The following is a 19,768-nucleotide window of genomic DNA, read 5'->3' on the forward strand; positions in this document are numbered from 1 at the left end:
TATGAAAATTCCATATGTTTGCATATGAAAGTTGCTCATTTTTTCAATAGCTCCCAAACCGTACGACCCAAAGATATAAAACCTTTGCCGAATTGTTGTACGGACATCCCAACATCAGACACACCCCTTTGTTTTGTAATCAATAATGTGAAATATTTTATATGAATTTTTATATGAAAATTCCAGAGATTTGGATATGAAATTTGGTCAATTTTTTCAATAGCTCCCAAACCGTACAATCCAAAGACATTAAAACAATGCAGAATTGTTGTTAGGATATCCCAACATCAGATAAATCTCTTTGTTTTGTAATCAAAGATGTTATATATTTAATATAAATTTTTACATGAAAATTCCAGAGGTTTGCATATGAAAGTTGGTCATTCATGTGCAAACCTATGGATTTTTCATATAAAGATTTATATAAAATATATAACATCTTTAATTAAAAAACAAAGAAGTGTGTCTGATGTTGGGATGTCCGTACAACAATTCAGCATAATTTTATATCTTTGGGCCGTATGGTTTGGGAGCTATTGAAAAAAATTGACCAACTTTTATATGAAAAACCTCTGGAACTTTGATATAAAATTCATATAAAATATATAACATCTTTGATTAAAAAACAAAGAGGTGTGTGTGATGTTGGGATGTCCTAACAACAATTCGGCATAGGTTTCATTTCTTTGGGCCGTAATGCAGCCTGTCTTTTACTATAGACTGGGCATGTCTTTTGGGCTTTGTACCCTTCCTTTGAGGGCTTTTTGGAGCTTTTTGGGGTTTTTGTCGTCATTTTTGCTATTACAATTCTGACTTTTTTGCGGTGGTGTTGTGTGTGTGTGTATATTTTGGTTGCGTTACACAATTGTCATGTTGTTTTGTGCTTTGGGCGATTTTTGACCTGTTTTTTTGGCATTTTGAACCTTTTTGAGTGTTTGACCCTCGTAGCAGTTACAATATGGTCCCTGCAGTCTGTCACTGCTGCGGGCCATAAATATATTTTATTCCATTACACCATTAAGTGATGTCCAACACAAATAAAATTTAAAATAAAAAATGCTTCTATTCTTACTTATAGATTAGTCTCTGTATTCTTTGAAAATCTTTCGAACACAAGGTTAATATCAAACAGCTGTGAGGATGGAGAGAAAGACGAGGAGAGAAAAAGAATCAGGACAGAAGGAGGAAAGAAACAGGTTGGTCTTATGGTGGACGTTCAGGGCAAAGCCAGTTCATACCAAATCAGTCATATTTAATAGTATTCTTAATTTAAAAAAATGTGCATTAGCAAGATGTTAAATATATTTAAAACGTGAAATAATTGTTGCTTAGCCATATGATTTAGTGGACAAGAACACAGACAAGAGGTGAAGAAGACAGACATGAGGTTGGTGATGGATCTGATAGAAAAGAGAGCAGAGATGATTTCAAGTAGGAATAATAAAACCATTAAAGTCACCAACACCTAGATGTTCATTCTGGTTTAAACTTCTGCTGACCACCTGTTCACTTATTTTGGGAAAACAAGTGCAGACATACAAGACAAGTCAGTCCCAACAGAGAAGAACGAGGAGAGAGGTTCAGATGAAGATAATGATAAAGAGAGACGATCAGCTGATGCTGAAGACGGTGAAGAACAGAGTTACAGAGGGGAGGGCTGGGGCAAGGCATTACTCAGAAAATTCTTTTGAATTCCTTCACCACACAAATTGAGGCAATACGGTTGAAGATGGCTCACAAAAATGGTCCTACTGGGCCATTCAAAATAAGTAATTAGATTTTTACATCTAAACAATAAAAGTGTTGTGTGGGTGTTTAGATAGATTTAGGAAGGGTAGATGGGACATTTTTTTAATGTGCATTTATGTGTGTGTGTGTGGGGGGGGGATCAATGAGGCGCATTCCCCTATAAAATTAGGTAGTTGCGCCCTTGCGCGCAGTGGTAAGAGGGCGTTTTTTTTCACTTGGGGGCGTTACATTTCCTTTTTTGGTCTGATTGGCCGAAATTTGCATGTCAACTCCAGCGAGGCAGTTGGGCGGGACTTTCATTTTTTAGAGCCGGGGGTGGCTTACAGGCTGCTCTTGACCTGCATGCGGCTCTCTGCTTCTTATCATATTTTCCATATACCGTACTTTCACAATCATAAGGCGAACATAAAAGTCTTAAATTTTCCCCAAAACGCACGAAGCGGCCCCAATATGTTGTTGTGTGACTTTCGGTAAAGAGGACCTACAAGAGAACAGCATGAGAACGGTACGGAGAGAGGTGAGGACGTGAGAGAAGATCCCTCCCATAGTACAAAAGTGCAGATATGTGCATAATGTAGAACAACTTCGTTTTTGAAACCCTGGAAGGAGACACGATTAAGAAGCACAGTTTAAACTGCATGCTATCAGCTACACGGAGGAACATGCGAATAGAACAGCTGCAGTTCGGTTAAGTTAGATCTTTACAGATTCAGACTTCCTGCTTCAATAACTCTTCTAACTTAACTGAACTGCAGCTGCCAGAGATTTCAAAATAATGAATCCATGGTTCGCAAGTGAGGACGCTGGAATACAAACTCCGACAAGACAAGAAGACGCAGCAGCAGCTGAGTTTCCGCGGAAACAACGCGAGGTTGCCTGTGTTGGAAGATCGAGTAGAGTACAGCAACTTCCAGCAGATTACAAGGAAAAGCTGTCCATCCTCCGCTCCTTTTACTGGGATGCTGTGCCAGGAGAGTTACACCACACTTTTGGACTGTAGAACTTGAGCTTGGGGTAACCTATCTGCTTGAACTGTTCTTTGAGCTTTGGAGCTGCACAGCTGTAACAGACCACCCTCTACTCTGTGAGGGGATGTCACAACGCCGTCCTACGGCAGGGGCATCGAATATCCTGTCAATCTGCACATTAGTATTGACAACAAAAATCACAAATAGCCGCTTGTTTGTGCAGCCGTGTAAATGTATTAACTTTTTTATCAATTAAGCATCACATTCATCCTCAATGTACAAAAACCCGATTTCCCGAAGTCCATAATATTCACAAAACCAAAGTGTAATCCCGCAGTCTGAAGAGAAAAGAAAAAAAAAATGTTCGACAGTCTCAAGCGTTTGGAGGGAGGCTGATCCGCCTCACTCGCTGGAACACACTTCCACCTGTCAAAGAGCCAGCCGCTGATCCTCGTACTGGAACGATCCGAGTCTTTTGGGAAACAATACTCCGCCAGGAATTGTAATGTCTGGGGTAATCCACAATGTAGCCAGAAAGGTAATCCACCGTACGAGACTCGCTTGCTCCTCCGCACTCCTGGTCTGCCATCAGCTGTCCCATTTCGCGCACCCGAGTCACTTAGAAAAAAAGGTGTGTCACCCTGTCACCTAGCTGTCATTTGTCAGCTGGTCCCGTTCATCCAATGGGATGACGACAGACAAAACATGACCACAAATGTCAACTTGAATAAGAACCTGTTAGATAAATTCACATGTTTTCAAGCTTGCTGTCATGGATAGAAACAATTATTTTTGGTGGTAACCATTACACAGCAACGAGACGGACTCTGACGACGACAAAAGTGAACCTGGCGTGTTCGATAGAAATTTAGCCCGGCTTCATCTCAGATACAGAAGATGAGAACGTTGATGGACTTCTGGATGCTGATTGATGACTGAAAAAATAAATAAATAAATCACAACCAACTCAGTTTTGCGTTCACTGCTGACATGGTGCCTAATTAACTGCCTCCTCCCCCTTCCTGCTCTGCCTTGGACGCGACCAGCTGGTTCCATTCACCTCTTCATCTTCCCCACCTTCTTAAGGAGATCCAGGACCTATCTTCGACGCCAGTTCGTTGTTCCTCCCACGGTGCTTATGTCTGGCCAGCTCATGCTTTGTACCTTGTCTAAGCTTAGCTTCGCTAACTGTTCCTCTCTGCTCCGCTCTCAGGAATCATCATCATCACGAGTAAACCTCGGGTCGCAGTCCTCCGCTCTCGCTCCTCATCCATCTCCTCGGATCCAGCCGAAATCACGCTCTCTGGTTCATCCTGCCACAAACCTCCAGTCAGCCACCACGCCGCATCAAGAATTCTGTTCTATACTCACCTCCTGTGAATTAAACCATCTAAACTCACCTTAAGTCTCCAAGTGTTCTTGCAGTTGCAGCGTTTGGGTCGGTCTGAGAATCCCACGAGACCATGACAGAACGAATTGGCCAAATTCCCGACCCAGCTGACCCGGAAGTACTTCGCCACGCCATTACGCTCCAAGGTAATGCCAAGCGGACGCTCTCGCTCAAATGTCCGCGGCTCAGCAAGATCTTTTTCGCCATCTCGATAGTATTACACATACTCTCACGGGATTAACCGGACAAACTTCTAATGTCACAGTCACAGCTCAAGCTCCTACTTCCGGCAAAAACCTCACTTCCGCTTCCGCCTTCACTCCCGAAAACTTCCGCCTTCAACCGGAACCATTCAGCGGTGATGTCGAGGCCTGCGGAGGATTTCTCCTACAATGCCAGCTCATCTTCCAGCAGGAGGCCAGACACTACCAAACGGATCATAGCAGAATTTCATTAATTGTGAATTCTCCCAGAAACAAAGCACTCCAGTGGGCCCAAGCTTTTCTGGCTGCAGATCCTATGTCTCATCTGCCCTTCGACCGATTCATAGGAGAGTTCCGTCTAGTGTTTGACCAGCCTCGTAAGCAGGAGGAAGCCACCCGGCGGTTGCTCAATCTAAAACAAGGCAACCGTTCGGTAAGTGAACATCTGATTGACTTCCGTATTTTAGCCGTGGAAGCTGGCTGGCCTGACCCTGCTCTCAAGGGGATTTTCTATCAATCCCTGAGTGAAAGAATCAAGGATCATTTATGTTCACAACCCGGAGCTAACACCATTGAAGAGCCTGTCTCCGCAGCCCTCAGATCTGATGTGCGGCTACGAGAACGTCACGTTGAACGGAGCTGTAGACCTCCGGGCCTCTCCTAAAACCCATTTTCTTCAAGCTATGTGGTCCCGCTATCTGTTCACGAGCCATCAGCTCCTGCGCCAGACGAACCCATGCAAGTAGGTCATTCAAAACTCACTGCTGAAGAACGACAGAAACGACATGAAGAGGGGTTATGCTTTTATTGTGGTCATCCCGGTCACCTTGTTTCTCAGTGCAGACAACGTTTAAACTCCAGAACCCCCCGTTAGATGACAGGCCACGGGGGGATGTCAAGCAAACCAAGTTTGTACCTGTCAAAGTAGCTCACCAAAACCTAGTCCACGAATTAAATGCACTCATAGATTCTAGCGCCGAACGTAGTCTCATCGACTTACAACTGGTTAATCATCTCTCGTTACCTGTAGAACCCCTCGACTCCCCCATTAATGCCGCTGGCTTAGGTGGCAAACAACTTTTCTGTATCACATCACGTACTAAACCGGTCCTCATTCTTACTTCCGGTAATCATAGGGAATACCACCAGTTTTTTGTCACTCATTGCCCCCAGACTCCCATCATTATGGGATTTTGCTGGCTTCAAATTCACAACCCTCAAATTGACTGGGCTGTTCCCTGCATCACCAACTGGACTACTTACTGCATGGCCAATTGCCTTCACTCCGCTATTCCGTCTGCTATAGCCTCTACTCCCACATCAGTTAAAGAAATCGACCTGTCCAAGGTGCCCTCTTGCTACCACGACCTCAAAGCTGTTTTTTGTAAATTTAAAGCCAGTGCTTTAACTCCTCATAGGCCTTATGATTGCGCCATAGAGCTTCTTAACTGCGCTCCTCTTCCTAAGGGCAAATTATTCAATTTATCCGGCCCTGAGAAAAACGGCATGGAAAAATGCATTCAGGAGGCTTTGTCTCCTGGTCACATCCATCCCTCCACTTCTCCGGTCGGTGCAGGTTTCTTCTTCGTGGTGAAGAAAGACAAAAACGTGAGTTGAACCAGATTACTGTTAATGATAAAAATTCTCTCCCATTAATCGAATCTGTTTTTGACTCTGTCCAACAGGCTACCATTTTCTCTAAATTAGATCTGAGAAACGGTTATCATTTGGTTCGCATTCGTGAGGGAGACGAATGGAAAACAGCCTTCAACACACCTCTGGGCCATTATGAATATCTGGTCATGCCGTTCGGCCTCACTAATGTTTTTCAACGGCTTGTTAATGATGTCCTACGTGACTTCCTTAATAGGTTTGTTTTTTTTACCTTGATGATATTTTAATTTATTCATCTAACCTAACTCAACATGACCATCACGTTCGTCTCATCCTTGAACGACTGTTAGAAAACCAACTATACGTAAAAGCAGAAAAATGTGAATTTCATACCTCCACCGTACCATTCCTTGGGTATATCATTGAAGCCGCCAACATACGACCGGATCCGGCCAAAATTGAAGCGGTTACTCAATGGGAAACTCCACAGACCCGTAAGAAGCTACAACAATTCCTGGGCTTCGCGAACTTTTACAGGAGGTTTATTCGTAACTACAGCAGCATAGCAGCACCCCGCACGCAGATTACATCTATTAACAAACCCTATGTCTGGACCCCGGCTGCCGATATGGCGTTCAAGAAACTCAAATAACTTTTTGTCACAGCTCCCATTCTCATTCAACCGGACATCATGAAACAGTTCGTCGTAGAAGTGGATGCCTCCGATTCTGGGGTCGCCGCTGTTCTTTCTCAGCGTGAAGAATCCTCCAGCAAGTTAAAGCCCTGCGCTTATTTTTCCCGCAAACTGAGCCCTGCGGAGCGGAATTATAATGTGGGTAACCGAGAGCTTTTGGCCATCAAATTAGCTTTGGATGAGTGGCGCCACTGGCTGGAGGGGCCGAGCTACCCTTTATTGTATGGACAGACCATAAGAATCTCGCATATCTACGCAGTGCAAAAAGATTAAATTCCCACTGGTGCCTGTTTTTTGACCGGTTTAACTTCTATATCACCTACCGTCCAGGCAGCCGCAACATCAAGCCGGACGCCTTGTCCAGGAAATACACCATCTCTGAAACCCCCTCCGACTCTACTATCCTCCTCAACTCCTGTTTTGTATTTACTCTCACCTGGGAGATCGAGAACAAGATCCAGCAGGCCCAGGGTGAGATACCTGATCACGTTTACTGTCGACCTGGAACTCTGTATGTGCCTAACTCTCTCAGGTCCGAGGTGCTTACATAGGGGCATGCTTCCCGGATTGCCTGTCACGGAGGGGTTGGCAGGACTATCAATTTACTTCTTCAACGGTTTTTCTGGCCCTCTGGAAAAAGATGTTCGTGAGTACGTGGCAACTTGTACCATCTGTGCCCGTTCGAAGAACTCTAATTCACCCCCCTCTGGTTTCCTGCTGCCTCTGCCTATACCCAGTCGCCCATGGTCGCACATCGCTCTGGATTTTGTTACTGGGTTGCCTCCATTCCAAGGGCACACAGTTATTCTTACTATCATTGATCGTTTTTCCAAGGCCTTTCATTTAATTCCCTTGACCCAGCTCCCCTCCGCCTCCGACACCGCGGAGATCCTAGTCCATCATGTATTTCGCTACCATGGAATACTCTTGCCTCACAGCAAGAAGGCCCCTGGTTCAAGTCCCGGCTGGGGGACACGAAAAATACATCAATTGGGGACCTTTCTGTGTGGAGTTTGCATGTTCTCCCCGTGTATGCGTGGGTTCTCTCCGGGATCTCCGGCTTCCTCCCACTGTCCAAAAACATGCTTCATAGGTTAATTGGCAACTCTAAATTGTCCATAGGTGTGAGTGTGAGTGTGAGAGTGCATGGGTGTGTGATTGTGGACGTTCTACCCTGCGACAGACTGGCGACCTGTCCAGGGCATCCCCTGCCTACGCCCAAGTAGCCGGGATAGGTTCCGGCAGCCCCGTGACCCCGAAAGGGACAAAGCGGTACAGAAAATGAAAGAGAAAATGAATGGAATACCCTGTGACATCGTGTCTGACCGTGGACCCCAATTCACGTCCCAAGTGTGGAAATCGTTCTGTTCCGCCCTCGGGGCCATGGTCAGCCTCAGCTCAGGATACCATCCCCAGTCCAATAGGCAAGCTGAAAGGGCGAACCAGGAGTTGGAGGCGGCTCTCAGGTGCCTGGCAGCTCAGAACGAATCGGACTGGTCCAAGTTTCTCATCTGGGTTGAGTACGCCCACAACATTCACCCCTCCTCCGCTACTGGCATATCTCCCTTCGAATCCTCGTTAGGGTACTCACCACCCCTGTTTCCTTCTCAGGAACTCGATCTGGCAGTGCCCTCGGTTCAGCTCCATCTACAACGGTGCCAGGACATTTGGCGTCCAAATGGTGTGTCAAGCCAGGGCAGCTCTCCTGCGCACCAGGGAGAGCAACTGCCAGATCGCTAATCGTCACAGGGTGGTGGGTCCGGAGTACCGTCCTGGGCAGAAGGTATGGCCATCGTCTCGCAACATCCCCATTCAGGCGTCATCACGTAAGATGGCTCCCAGATACATCGGCCCTTACGTGATTGACCGCATCATCAACCCCTGCTGTGTTCCTGCTCTGCCTTGGACGCGACCAGCTGGTTCCACTCACCTCTTCATCTTCCCCGCCTTCTTAAGGAGATCCAGGACCTATCTCCGACGCCAGTTCGTTGTTCCTTCTACGGTGCTTATGTCTGGCCAGCTCATGCTTTGTACCTTGTCTAAGCTTAGCTTCGCTAACTGTTCCTCTCTGCTCCGCTCTCAGGAATCATCAACATCACAAGTGAAACCCAGGTTGCAGTCCTCCGCTCTCGCTCCTCATCCATCTCCTTGCAGCTCTCTGGTTCATCCTGCCACAAACCTCCAGTCAGCCGCCACGCCGCATCAAGAATCCTGTTCTATACTCACCTCCTGTGAATTAAACCATCTAAATTCACCTTACGTCTCCAAGTGTTCTTGCAGTTGCAGCGTTTGGGTCGGTCTGAGAATCCCACGAGACCATGAGAGCTGCCTTTTTTAAGCACACATTAGCATGCATTTTTTACCGGTATGTGTAAACGTTAAATACAGAAAAAAACACAACTGAAACTGCGCCCTTTAATCCACTGCTGTTGTATTGTGAGGATAGGAATTTGTTATGGGAAACAATAGGTTTATATTATAATAAATAATGGGCTTTAATTGGGTGTTTGTGTGTGTATGCCTGGCAGGTCAGTGCGTGGTGTGTCTCATTGAATATCACAGTTAAAAATTTCAGCTCTTTATTTGAAACTTGTTCGCCACCCATGTTTTAGAGGCTTTTATATAAAAAACGGTGGATGTACCATGGATTAAAACGTTAACCAACAACTCAAGATCAAGGTAAGAAAGTGCAGCGGGTTTTTTTGTGCTGTAATTTTTTTCTCATGTGAAAATCCCTGCATTTGTTACGGTTATAATCCACGTTTCATCCGCCGTTTTTTTTTCTAATAAAGCTTCTAAAAGAAAGTCCCGCCCCACTGCCTCGCCGTCCTTCTTCTTAAGTTCTGATTTTGATGCAGTTTTCCACTGCACTTTTGCTTGCTCAGTATGGGATTACACAAAAATATGCCTTTAATGTAACTTGTTGGTCACTTATATTGGCCATCAAATATAGTGTAAGAGGTGTGTAATGATTCATTTTACAAACTTATCTTAACAATGGTTCAATTCATATCAAAATTTGTGATTGCTGATATGATTCATAGTCAATTTAGGTTTATTTTGAACAATCTGGTTCGATCCAATTCACTGATCTAAAATCGATACAGGACATCTTGATCCAAAGATTCAACCAGTGTGACTCAGAGATAAATACCTGAGTACTGAACAGTGCAGGTGAAGTTTTTCAAATTGCTTGTATTTCTTTCAAGATAATCAAGTTTAAATTGAATATATGTACACCAAAATTTTGGAATACAAACAATCATAATTAATAATGATTTGTAAGGTTTTTTTGTTGCTTTTTGCCTGGACAACCTTGTTTGTAAACTGGTCCTTTATAAATAAACACAATTGAATTGCACATTATGAGAATATTTTCCATGTCAAAGTGCCTGCTTTTAGTCTTACACTCTTTTCTTCAAAAGCTGTGCCAAAAACATTGCTTTATGTTAGCAGATACTTAAGTAAAGATTAGTTTCTAATTGTTAAAATATGTCGTAACCTAAACTAAATGAATGGAAACATATCAACTAATGGTTAGTAAATCTAACGGAACTCAAAGTATGTAGATCACCTGCAATATCCATCTTGATTTCTAAATGGTCATTTGTAGCCTCACAGCTGTAAAGCCCAGACAGTTTGCCTTCTGCCGGTTCAATAACCAGGGCTCTTACTTTTTCTTTTGTTTGGACTCCATAATCACTTGTTGGAGGCAGTGGGTCTCCATCTTTATGCCAGTAGACTTGGGCAGGTGGTTCTGACACCTTACACTGCATTTTAACTTGGCAGCCTGCTTCAACAAATGTGTTTCTTGTAATATCTGGCAGTGCTGAAAACGTCACTGGAGCAGCTGAAGGTGTTATAAAATCAATAACAGTTGCAGACCTCTTTTCAGTTCAGATAATATGGCTCAACAGTGTTAACAACAGAAGAGAGGTTTGGCTGTTGTGCCACTGACAGGTTTGGAGTCTGTTTTTTTTTTTTTTTTTTACGGTTCCTAAATCCATTTCTTAACTCAATTAACGTAAAAACTTCCAAAAATGCTTTAGAAAATATTTGTAATAGAAAATATAATCACCTTCGACATCCACATGATATGTCACAGTGTCATCAAGGAGCCTACAGTTGTAGATACCAGAGTCACAGGCTTTAGCTGAGTGTATCATTAACTTCCTCAGCCTGCCATGCCTTTTCATGTCAAAGCCTGTTTTGCTAAAAAGCTCAGTGCCATCTTTGCACCAGGAAACCTGTGCGGCAGGGTCTGAGACCTCACACTGCAAGATAATCGGACAACCGAATCCAACCACCTTGTGCTTTTCTGATGGTAGAATTGGCATTATCTGTGGGATTTGGCCTAGAAGAGGAAAAATAAACAAAATTTTACAAACATTTGGACAAAAGACACATATGGTCAGACATTACACGTATTCAGTGCAAATTGGCATTGAACAAATCAGAGAAAAAGAAGGATGACATAGATAAACAAAGACAGTGAAGAGAAAGAAAAATCACCTTTTATGCTCACATGAAAAGTGATAGTGTCATCTGACGTTGAACATTCATATACACCAGAATGTATCTTTTGAGCAGAGGGGATGAAAAAGGTCCTTGTCAGACCATCCGACTGCATTTCCATGTTTTTCTCAGGTAGGACTTTAACCCCATCTTTTGACCAGCTGACAGTAGTTGAGGGATCATAAGAAAGTTCACAGCTCAAAACAAGAGGATGGCCTTCTTGGACAGATGTCTTTCTTGCATTTTCTTGCACTTCCAAGAACTTCACAGAGGGCGCTACAGATTTAAATATTACAGAGAAAGATGTCCCAAAGTATTAACAGGTTTTAAAGACAACATAAATAACAAGCTGCATATTCAAAATGACAGCGACAAGCTTCTTACAACACTGCAAAAGACAAAAAACATAGAAAACAGCATATTAAGAAGAGACACTCATGTGACTGACTACGTTCACACTGCAGGCTGAAACGACCCAATTCCGATTTTTTTGTCCCTATGCGACCTGTATCTGATCTTTTCATGACAGACAGTTTCATCACAGATCCGATCTTTTGAAATGCGACCTCCGTCTGAATGGACAGGCCACATGTATCCGACCTGTACGTCATTGATAAACTACAAACTTCATCATTCTGCGTTGAAGTAGGTGCGAACTAGATTATAAACATCAACCATGGCGGACGATGCTACTGAGACCAGTCAGTGGAAGGGAAGCGTGGTCACCGATTTGATTAATATTTGGGGTGACAACTCTATTAAGGCCAAACTCAAGGGCTCTTATCGCAACCGGGCGTTTTTAAAAAAAATTTCCAGCTTAATGGCCGAGTGTGGTGTTGAACCTTTCCCGCGATGACTTTTTTTCCTTTCCGACCATAGTCAGAAGAAGCGCGGGGGAGACCTTTCCCAGGGCTGAAGGCGGATCCCCGTTCGGACCCTCAGATTTTCCAGAGCGGGGTTAATAAAGAGTCGATAGCAGTTCTTCTGGGGGAAGCCTTCTTTTATTATCGTTCTCCTTCCTTCGTAACGCACAACAAGAATGCGCGCTCCCAACACACCTTTGCTGCCCCCTCTCACTCCCTCCTGCGCTGCACATGCTCTCTCCTCTCTCTTAAACACACGCGCGAGGCCCCAGAAAATACACATCCACAACAGTGGGTACAGACGATCCTGGCTCCAATGCCTTCTTAAAATGAGAAGATTGTAATTGTGCTGGCTCCTTTGTGAAAATAAATTGAATATTGCAACACTGTTGTTGACATCCATTGTTGAGAATGGCTATTTCCGCAAACAACAAGCGACGTCGTTCACCGTTGAGTACTCTTCTGCGCATGCGGGTCACTTCTGGGTCATTTCACGTTCACACAGGAGATAACAAAAGTTCGCATTTACCTGGAAATGTGAACGGCCTTGCAAAAAAATCTGAATTGAGCAATAAGCCCTGCAGTGTGAACATGGCCTTAAATGCCTAATTATAATTTTGACGAACAAAAAACACAAATAAGACAAGAAAAGTAATGGCAACTTTTTTGTTTATACAGCAGAGGGTGTAGACTTTTACTTTCACAGACTTAGACTCAATGCTATCCCAATTATTCCTAAAGGCACACAAACTCTTTAGTGAAGCAAAAGTTAACATTAAAATAAAGATTAAAACTAAAATCATCCTGATTTTTTTGCATTGTTTTTGGTAAGATTTCTGGTTAGTTTATAATAATTTTGAGGTAAAATTTGGTCTATTTATTAAAAAAGTATATCAAAGAAAACAGGAAATCAAGCTCCTTTTTGTTAGGTTTTGGACAAGATTAGCATAAATGCCTGCTGTTAGTGCAGTAGGAAAACTGTAAAAGCACCAACAAGTTTTTGTGCTTCACCTTTTACTTCCACAGTGAAGTGGACGTCGTCATCCTTCGACTCACAACGGTAAACACCTGTGTGAGCTTGCTCTGCAGAAGGGACCACTAGGCTTCTTAAATTCCCAAGTGACTGGATGTCAACTCCACTTTCAGAAAAGAGTTTTGTTCCATCCTTGTACCAACAGACTTGTCCAGAGGGGTCTGACAGCTCACATTGTAGGGCTATAGGAGAACCAGCTGTCACTGTTATTTTTTGTTCAGCCTCAGGTATAGCTCCAAATGTCGGAGGAGGAGCTACAGGATGGAACGTGAAATGCATTTGATCAATGTAACCATTTTGATGTTTACCAGTTGTGTTGTGATACTGAACTAGCTTCTCGAAATTGCTGTGGCTAAAAGTTACCATACATTTCTTTAACAAATTATGCAAAACTTTTTTTTACTGCTTCTACATACAGCATTCACATGAATCTTTCTAAAGGTTTAACTACATATTGTTGAGACTGGGAATAATTGGCATTGAATATTTTTGTAACAATTGAGTGTATGGCTGCCCTCTTTAGGAAAGATGTTGGATTTTTCTTGTGTACTTTTCTGAAAGACGGGATCCTTACATACATAGTACATCCATGCCAAATTTGGTGCTTGTACCACAAAATGCATTATTTGTCTGAGAAATTAACCTAACCGGCTCTGCTATAATCGTAATAAATTGCAAGGGTGGGTTTATATTAGCTAATAAATCTTCATGATCCAATCAACTTTAATCTATGTTTACATCAAAAGAAAACAACTTGTTTCACCTTTGACATCCACATGAAACTGGACCGCATCGTTTGTTGTCTTGCAGCTGTAAACCCCAGCATGAGAGATCATTGCTGCTTGAATAGCCAATGTTCTCATGGAACCATCTTCCAGCAGTTTAAGCCAAGCTTCATCATGGAGTCTTATTCCATCCTTAAACCAACTTGCTTGAGTGTCAGGATCTGATAGTTCACACTGTAGCACTATGGGCTGACCAACTTCAACAGACTTGGTCCTCTTAGCCTCACAAAGTACGGTAATTCCCACAGGAGATGGGGATGCTTGAGGCAACATCGAGAGAAAGTATCACTTTAGCTGAAAGCTACAGAAATCTTGACATCAAAATTACAAAACATCAAAATCAAGATTAGTCATGCCAATGAAATCTGTCAATAAAATTAAACAAATAATTTCCTGATTATTAGTTCTTCAAAAGAATAATATTTGGTTAGGCTGGAAATAACTGAGCATTCAAGTTAGGACATACTACTGATAAAGTTTCTCTTTTGTTCCTTAAAAATCCTTCCATCCCACCAAAGCTCCCTTTTCTTTTAATTGTTAAAGAAGTTTTAGAGCAGGGGAAATACATAAATAGATGTAAAAATGGTCAAAATACCCAAAACTCTAATCTTTTCATTTTACATAATGTGAACATCCATCCATGTCTTTATTTGATAATGCTAACCATTTAAATCACCTTTAACAGCCACCTTATTTGTAGTGACAGTGTCACCCCAGTGACTGTCACACATCCTTGACAGATAAATCTCCTCTGACTGGAGAGTAGACACGTCCTTGGTGTGGAAAAGGTCTGTCAAGTGTTTGGATGATCTTTCAGCACAGTTAACCATCCTCTCCTCTTGATCTTTTGCAGTCTTCATAAGGTGATGACACTCTGAATGAACTGTTGCCTCCTGACGTGACTTACACAGCAACTGCGACCGATTAGAAGGTGTCTGTCTTGTATGATGGAGGCCATCCACTTTGATAGATGGAACCACATTGTAATGTTCTACGTGGAAAGTATCTACTTCTTCAGTTTTTGATTTGTCCTTTTGTTGAAGAGTTGCAACATTTGAATGGTCAAAGAGTTTTTCAGAGAAGGCGGTAGATTTCTGCAAGTGTCTGTCTATGTTTTCTGTTTGGTCACTTACAAATTCCAGCATTTCGTACGGGCTCATTGGAACTAGACGTTCAGTTTGGGAATGATCTAGAGAATCTTCTGACATGTGCTTAGATCCAGATTGCCCCTCTGACAGAACGGAAATTCCCAATAAAGAGTCAAACTTCTCCATTGACAAAGACGTTTCAAAGTTTGAGGAGCCACACATCTTTTCTGGTTGAAACACTGATAGCTCCGAGATGTTAGTATAATGCGTTGAAATGCTAGCAGAAGTCTGTTGGGGTTCCCATTGTTGTGATTGTGCTGATTGCATCTTTAATGTACTTTGAGCTTCTTCTGAATGAGGCCTTCGTTTTTGGAGAGTGGACTCATCTGAGTTGTTAGGACTACTCATACAGCTACAACACTCATCTCTCTTTCCAGCTGTTTCCAGTGAATAATGAAGTTCCTCCGATTGGACGTCTCTGAGCTCTTTAGAGTAAACAAATTCCTCACCTTGTGGCTTTGTGGGCATGTTAACAAGACGGCGTGACTCATGCTCTGTTGCTGATTTCATTACTGAGGGACATTGAAGTAAAGACTGGGGGGTTATTTTTTGTTGGCTTCCATAAATCTCCAGTTCTGCAGAAGTGTAGTCATTCATGAAATCATATGCCGAACAAGGAGTTGAAAAAGGTCCAGTAAGGTCATCGAGTGCATCTCCATCCTTTGCAGCACAGATTCCAGAATTGCATTTTGAGGACATCTGGATATCTTGAACACAATAAGCCTCTTCTGTTGTGGATCTGTTCCTTTCTTGGTCAGAGGAGAGCCTTGGCGATGCAACTATAAGCATTATGACGTACACAGAGAAAGGTTTTCAGTTGTTGGTGGTTTCAATACTTCTTCTCACAACAGAATTTTACAGCAGTGTTGGTTAGCATGAAGTTATGGGAGACTCCATTGCAAAGACAAATAAAAGGATCGACCAGGATTGGTCTGAAAGTAAACTTCAATATGTCCCCCTTTAAAAATGACTGTGTCTACATCAGTCTGTGCGGAAGCTTCTATAACCTAAACAGCTCACCAATTACACCTTAGAGCTTCATTGTCATTGCAACTGGGAGAATTTCAGGGCAGCAATATGAATGAGAGGATCTGGAGATGATAAAGATTTAAGATGGTCTTTAAGAGTTGCAAGTTTCAAGCAAGGAAGGCTGTTAAAATGAAGAATGAATGGACAAACACAACAATTATATTAGTGTGACCAACAGCAGAACATGTAACAAACACTCATGTTCGGTTAAAAGCCAAACAGCAGAAAAAAGGGGACCTTAAAATAGGGATGACAGTGTGATACAAAGCAACTTTAGAGATTTGCAGATGATTGAGATAACGGTGGAATACACCACTATTGTTAGTGGCATGTATGTGTTGTGTTAACACAAATTGCCAATGTTGAAATATCAAATCACCTTTGATATCCACTCTGTATTGGGCTGATGCATCAGCTAACTCACCAATTTCGTCACAGAAGTGACAGTATCCTGCTGTTTGGACGAAGCCAGAGAAAAAAATAAGCTGAGACATGGCGTCACGTCTGAAATTTGGTCTCAACTCTTAAATATGTAGGTAAAGCAAAATAACAACACCTTTTATGTTCTCATTTATCTGTGCTTCATCAGATCTGTCACAGTCATTCCTGCTATCACCAGACATGCACTGTGACTGGGGCGGCGAGGTGTGGTTGCTCTGGGATATGCTGTCACCTTTCCTTTTTGGATATATCTGTGTTCCGTCTTTGTACCAACAGGCTTTGGCAATGGGGTCTGAAATCTCAAACTGCCGAACTATTGGGAAGCTCTTGTCAACAGACTTGGTCATCTCTTCAGGGTTAAGGACATATGTTGGAGGTGGCACTATAAACATTGATTGGGGAGGGGATCATTTTAGTGCACATTATTTTACAGTTTAGATAAATATCTGAGTTGTACAAAAAGCTTTCACGTAAATGTAGAGTTCAGGTCAAAGTTTTTACTTTCTATAGAGGTATGCAAAATTTCACTAAAAGGGTTATCAACACTAATATTATCATAAGACTTGTTAATAGTCCAAACATTCACAAAATTTGATATTTTCCTATTCGGTAGTAGATATTAATTTTCTGTTTTCTTTGTTTTAAAAGAATCATTATCAGTCAGTTTTTTTAAACTTTTGGTAAAGTCCTCGACCAATGGATGATAGTATCGGCATAAAATCGCATTGGTCAAAAATAACACCAAAGCCAAATGTCACTATTGGCACACGTGATTTTGCAGATATTTTCATCTAAATATAGCTTTGCTTTGACCTTTCAGCAATGATGACCAAAAACACATGAACTTGCCTTCAAAAGACTTTTTACCCCACCCAAAGCTGACCTACTAGGCCAGTATTTGGGCTTAGTTTTTGGTGGTGTACTAAGCCCTGCTTGCTTACAGAGCAATAAATGCCTTAAGTGTAGCAAAGCGAAAACTCCAAGCCTGTTGTTTGCATGGAAAAACAGTGGTTAAAGTTGAGGCAAATCAAAGAAAAAATTAGTCTTCATATATTAAGCCTAGATTTAACCGCATCGAAGACTGGATTACCTAGCAGGTACCAAAAAATGGCTCTTTGCCTGATTGCCCTTAGCGTCTTTGTAAGACCTTTTTAAATGTAAACCTTGAGTCTTCTGTGGACTGTTTTCGTGATAAAATTTTTTGTTTTTCTTTTTGTTTCATTGTAAAAGAGAATTTACTTCTGAATTATCGTTTTGATGCCTTGCGTTTTTGAGCATGCCATTTTACAAATCTATTCCTAAAATCTAGGTCAGGGGTCTGCAACCTGAGGCTGCTGAGCCATCCGTGGCTCTTTTATCCCTCCAATTTGGCTTTTTGAGGAAAATGCTAATGATCTAGTAAATAATAGGTTTGTTAGTTTAATTTGGCTTTTATATTAGATTTACATGAGTAAAACTTGACTTTTTTTGTTATATAAATCTGACATTACAGAGAAACAAGAGGCATTAAGAGCTTTACCATTCCTCCAAAATGCACAGAATCAGATAAATTAGCAAAATTCTGATAAAAGGTTTAATTTATTGTCAGAGTGGTTTATTATTAGAATACTAGATTTTATCTGACACAGGATCTATTTGATATTGAAATGAATCAATCAATAATTGTAAATATTTACAAGTTACATTTTATAAATTAATGGCTTTTTTCCACAAGAATATAGTGTATTTTTCTAAATGGTTAAGTGGGCCTTTGCACCTTTCACTCTGTTTACGTAAGTAACAATTTGACCAAAAGGGCTTTTTTAGCTTTAAACAGTGCAGAACCCTGATTTAGGTAGACATTGTCATCATACTGTCAACAAAATGTCACAACTCAAGAAAAAACACGTTTTTTTGCAGTACTATTATGCTATTTATTTGGTGTAAAACTGTTTTTTTTAATTAAACAAATGTCCTTCTAGTTTTGAGACTTTTCCATGGAAATTAAAAAAATAAATTGAAGTTTCAATAACTTTGACCTTAACTGTACATAGATAAAACTGAGCTAAAGAGTGAGTAAGCGATAACTAAAACACAAAGTACATTTGTTTAAAAAACAATCACCTTGATTTTTAACTATTAGCCGAGCAACATCCTCTGCTGTTGCACAGTAGTATGTCCCAGTGTTTGATGGATGAGTTGGTTCAATAACAAGTTTCTCCTTGATAACTTCCATTTCATAATCAGACTTTCTTTTATAACACAACTCTGTTTTTCTCTGACAACACTCCTGCAGAGCAGGGTCTGTGGTTGCACAGGTGAGCCAGTTTGCTTTGAGTGATTTTATCTCCACCACCTCTGGAGAGAGCTGCACCAAAGGAGCTAAAGATAACAATTCATAATGTAACTGAGCTGTAAAGTGCAAATTATAACTCTTGGTAAGTAGAGATTAATTTTACAAACATTTCAGACATACACATGTCAAAGCTTAAAGACAGACATAATTGAATATTATGAGTCAGTCAACTATAGTCTCCAGAGAGCTCTGAGATTGGTACTTTGAGTAAATACATATCCTTTATGTATATCAACAGTGAAACAAATGAAGTCATCACATGGTTCACTGCTGTGTACCCCAAATGGGCAAAGCTTTTTAACCATCTTTAAACCAACAGACAAAGAAGAGTTTGCAACCTCATATTCCAGCATCAGGCTTTATGTTTCTTGGCCCTGTCAGCTTCACTATATAGTAGAGTGTTTCACTAGTAGAGCTAGCTTTGGTAATATAAGACAGTTATATAAGCTCAAGGCTGTGGAAGTAGATGCCTCACAAAATACAATGCTGAGCAGCAGATAAAAGGGGCTTTGGAGACTTTCAATTCAAAGAGTCAATACTAGTCACCAAACAACTGAATATAAGCCAGTTCATTAAAGGTTCTTAGAGGTTATGTCAATAAATCAGTCTTGTATGGTTGAAGCAGGGATTGTTAGTGGCACCTGGAAAGAGTGGCTGGAGTTACAAAGAAAAGAAGGTGTAAGAGAAGAAGTGCAAAGTCACCTTTAATCTCTACTTGAAATTCGATGGCATCATCTTGTGTGGTGCATCTGTACAAACCAGAGTGATGCAGCTCTGCAGACTGAATGATTAATGTCCTTGCATTGCCATCTGAGAGCATTTCTAATCCAGAGTCGGCCGTGAGTTGCATTTCTTCCTTGTACCAGTAAACACAGGCACCAGGGTCTGACACTACACACTGGAGGACTACTGGGCAGCCAGCTTCAATGTCCTTGGTCCTCATGTCTTCAGGAACAGCTGAGAACTTCAACGGTGAGGCTATAGATATGTTCAAATTTTGT

The 19,768-nt window shown here is 41.7% G+C and overlaps 1 protein-coding gene across 17 annotated transcripts in view; it reads right to left on the bottom strand.

Moving 5' to 3' along the window:
* LOC101173103 (obscurin-like protein 1) overlaps positions 1-19,768 on the bottom strand; it is a 61,573-nt gene that overhangs the window by 23,170 nt on the left and 18,635 nt on the right. For 7 of the 17 annotated variants that reach the window (XM_020713083.2, XM_020713086.2, XM_020713079.2 and 4 more), the window contains exons 9-18: positions 19,470-19,745; positions 18,536-18,793; positions 16,548-16,814; positions 16,371-16,445; positions 14,491-15,741; positions 13,793-14,074; positions 13,008-13,283; positions 11,131-11,409; positions 10,697-10,972; positions 10,193-10,468 (exon numbers count right to left, since the gene is read on the bottom strand). The exons of 2 other annotated variants lie outside the window; for them this stretch is intronic. In XM_020713083.2, coding sequence (XP_020568742.1) covers positions 10,193-10,468; positions 10,697-10,972; positions 11,131-11,409; positions 13,008-13,283; positions 13,793-14,074; positions 14,491-15,741; positions 16,371-16,445; positions 16,548-16,814; positions 18,536-18,793; positions 19,470-19,745 — 3,516 coding nt within the window. The remainder of the gene's footprint in view (positions 1-10,192; positions 10,469-10,696; positions 10,973-11,130; positions 11,410-13,007; positions 13,284-13,792; positions 14,075-14,490; positions 15,742-16,370; positions 16,446-16,547; positions 16,815-18,535; positions 18,794-19,469; positions 19,746-19,768) is intronic. 8 more of the 17 variants (XM_020713090.2, XM_020713091.2, XM_020713087.2 and 5 more) reach the window with 7 other exon arrangements.

Source organism: Oryzias latipes, chromosome 21 (assembly GCF_002234675.1).
Source record: "Oryzias latipes chromosome 21, ASM223467v1".
Lineage (NCBI taxonomy): Eukaryota > Metazoa > Chordata > Actinopteri > Beloniformes > Adrianichthyidae > Oryzias > Oryzias latipes.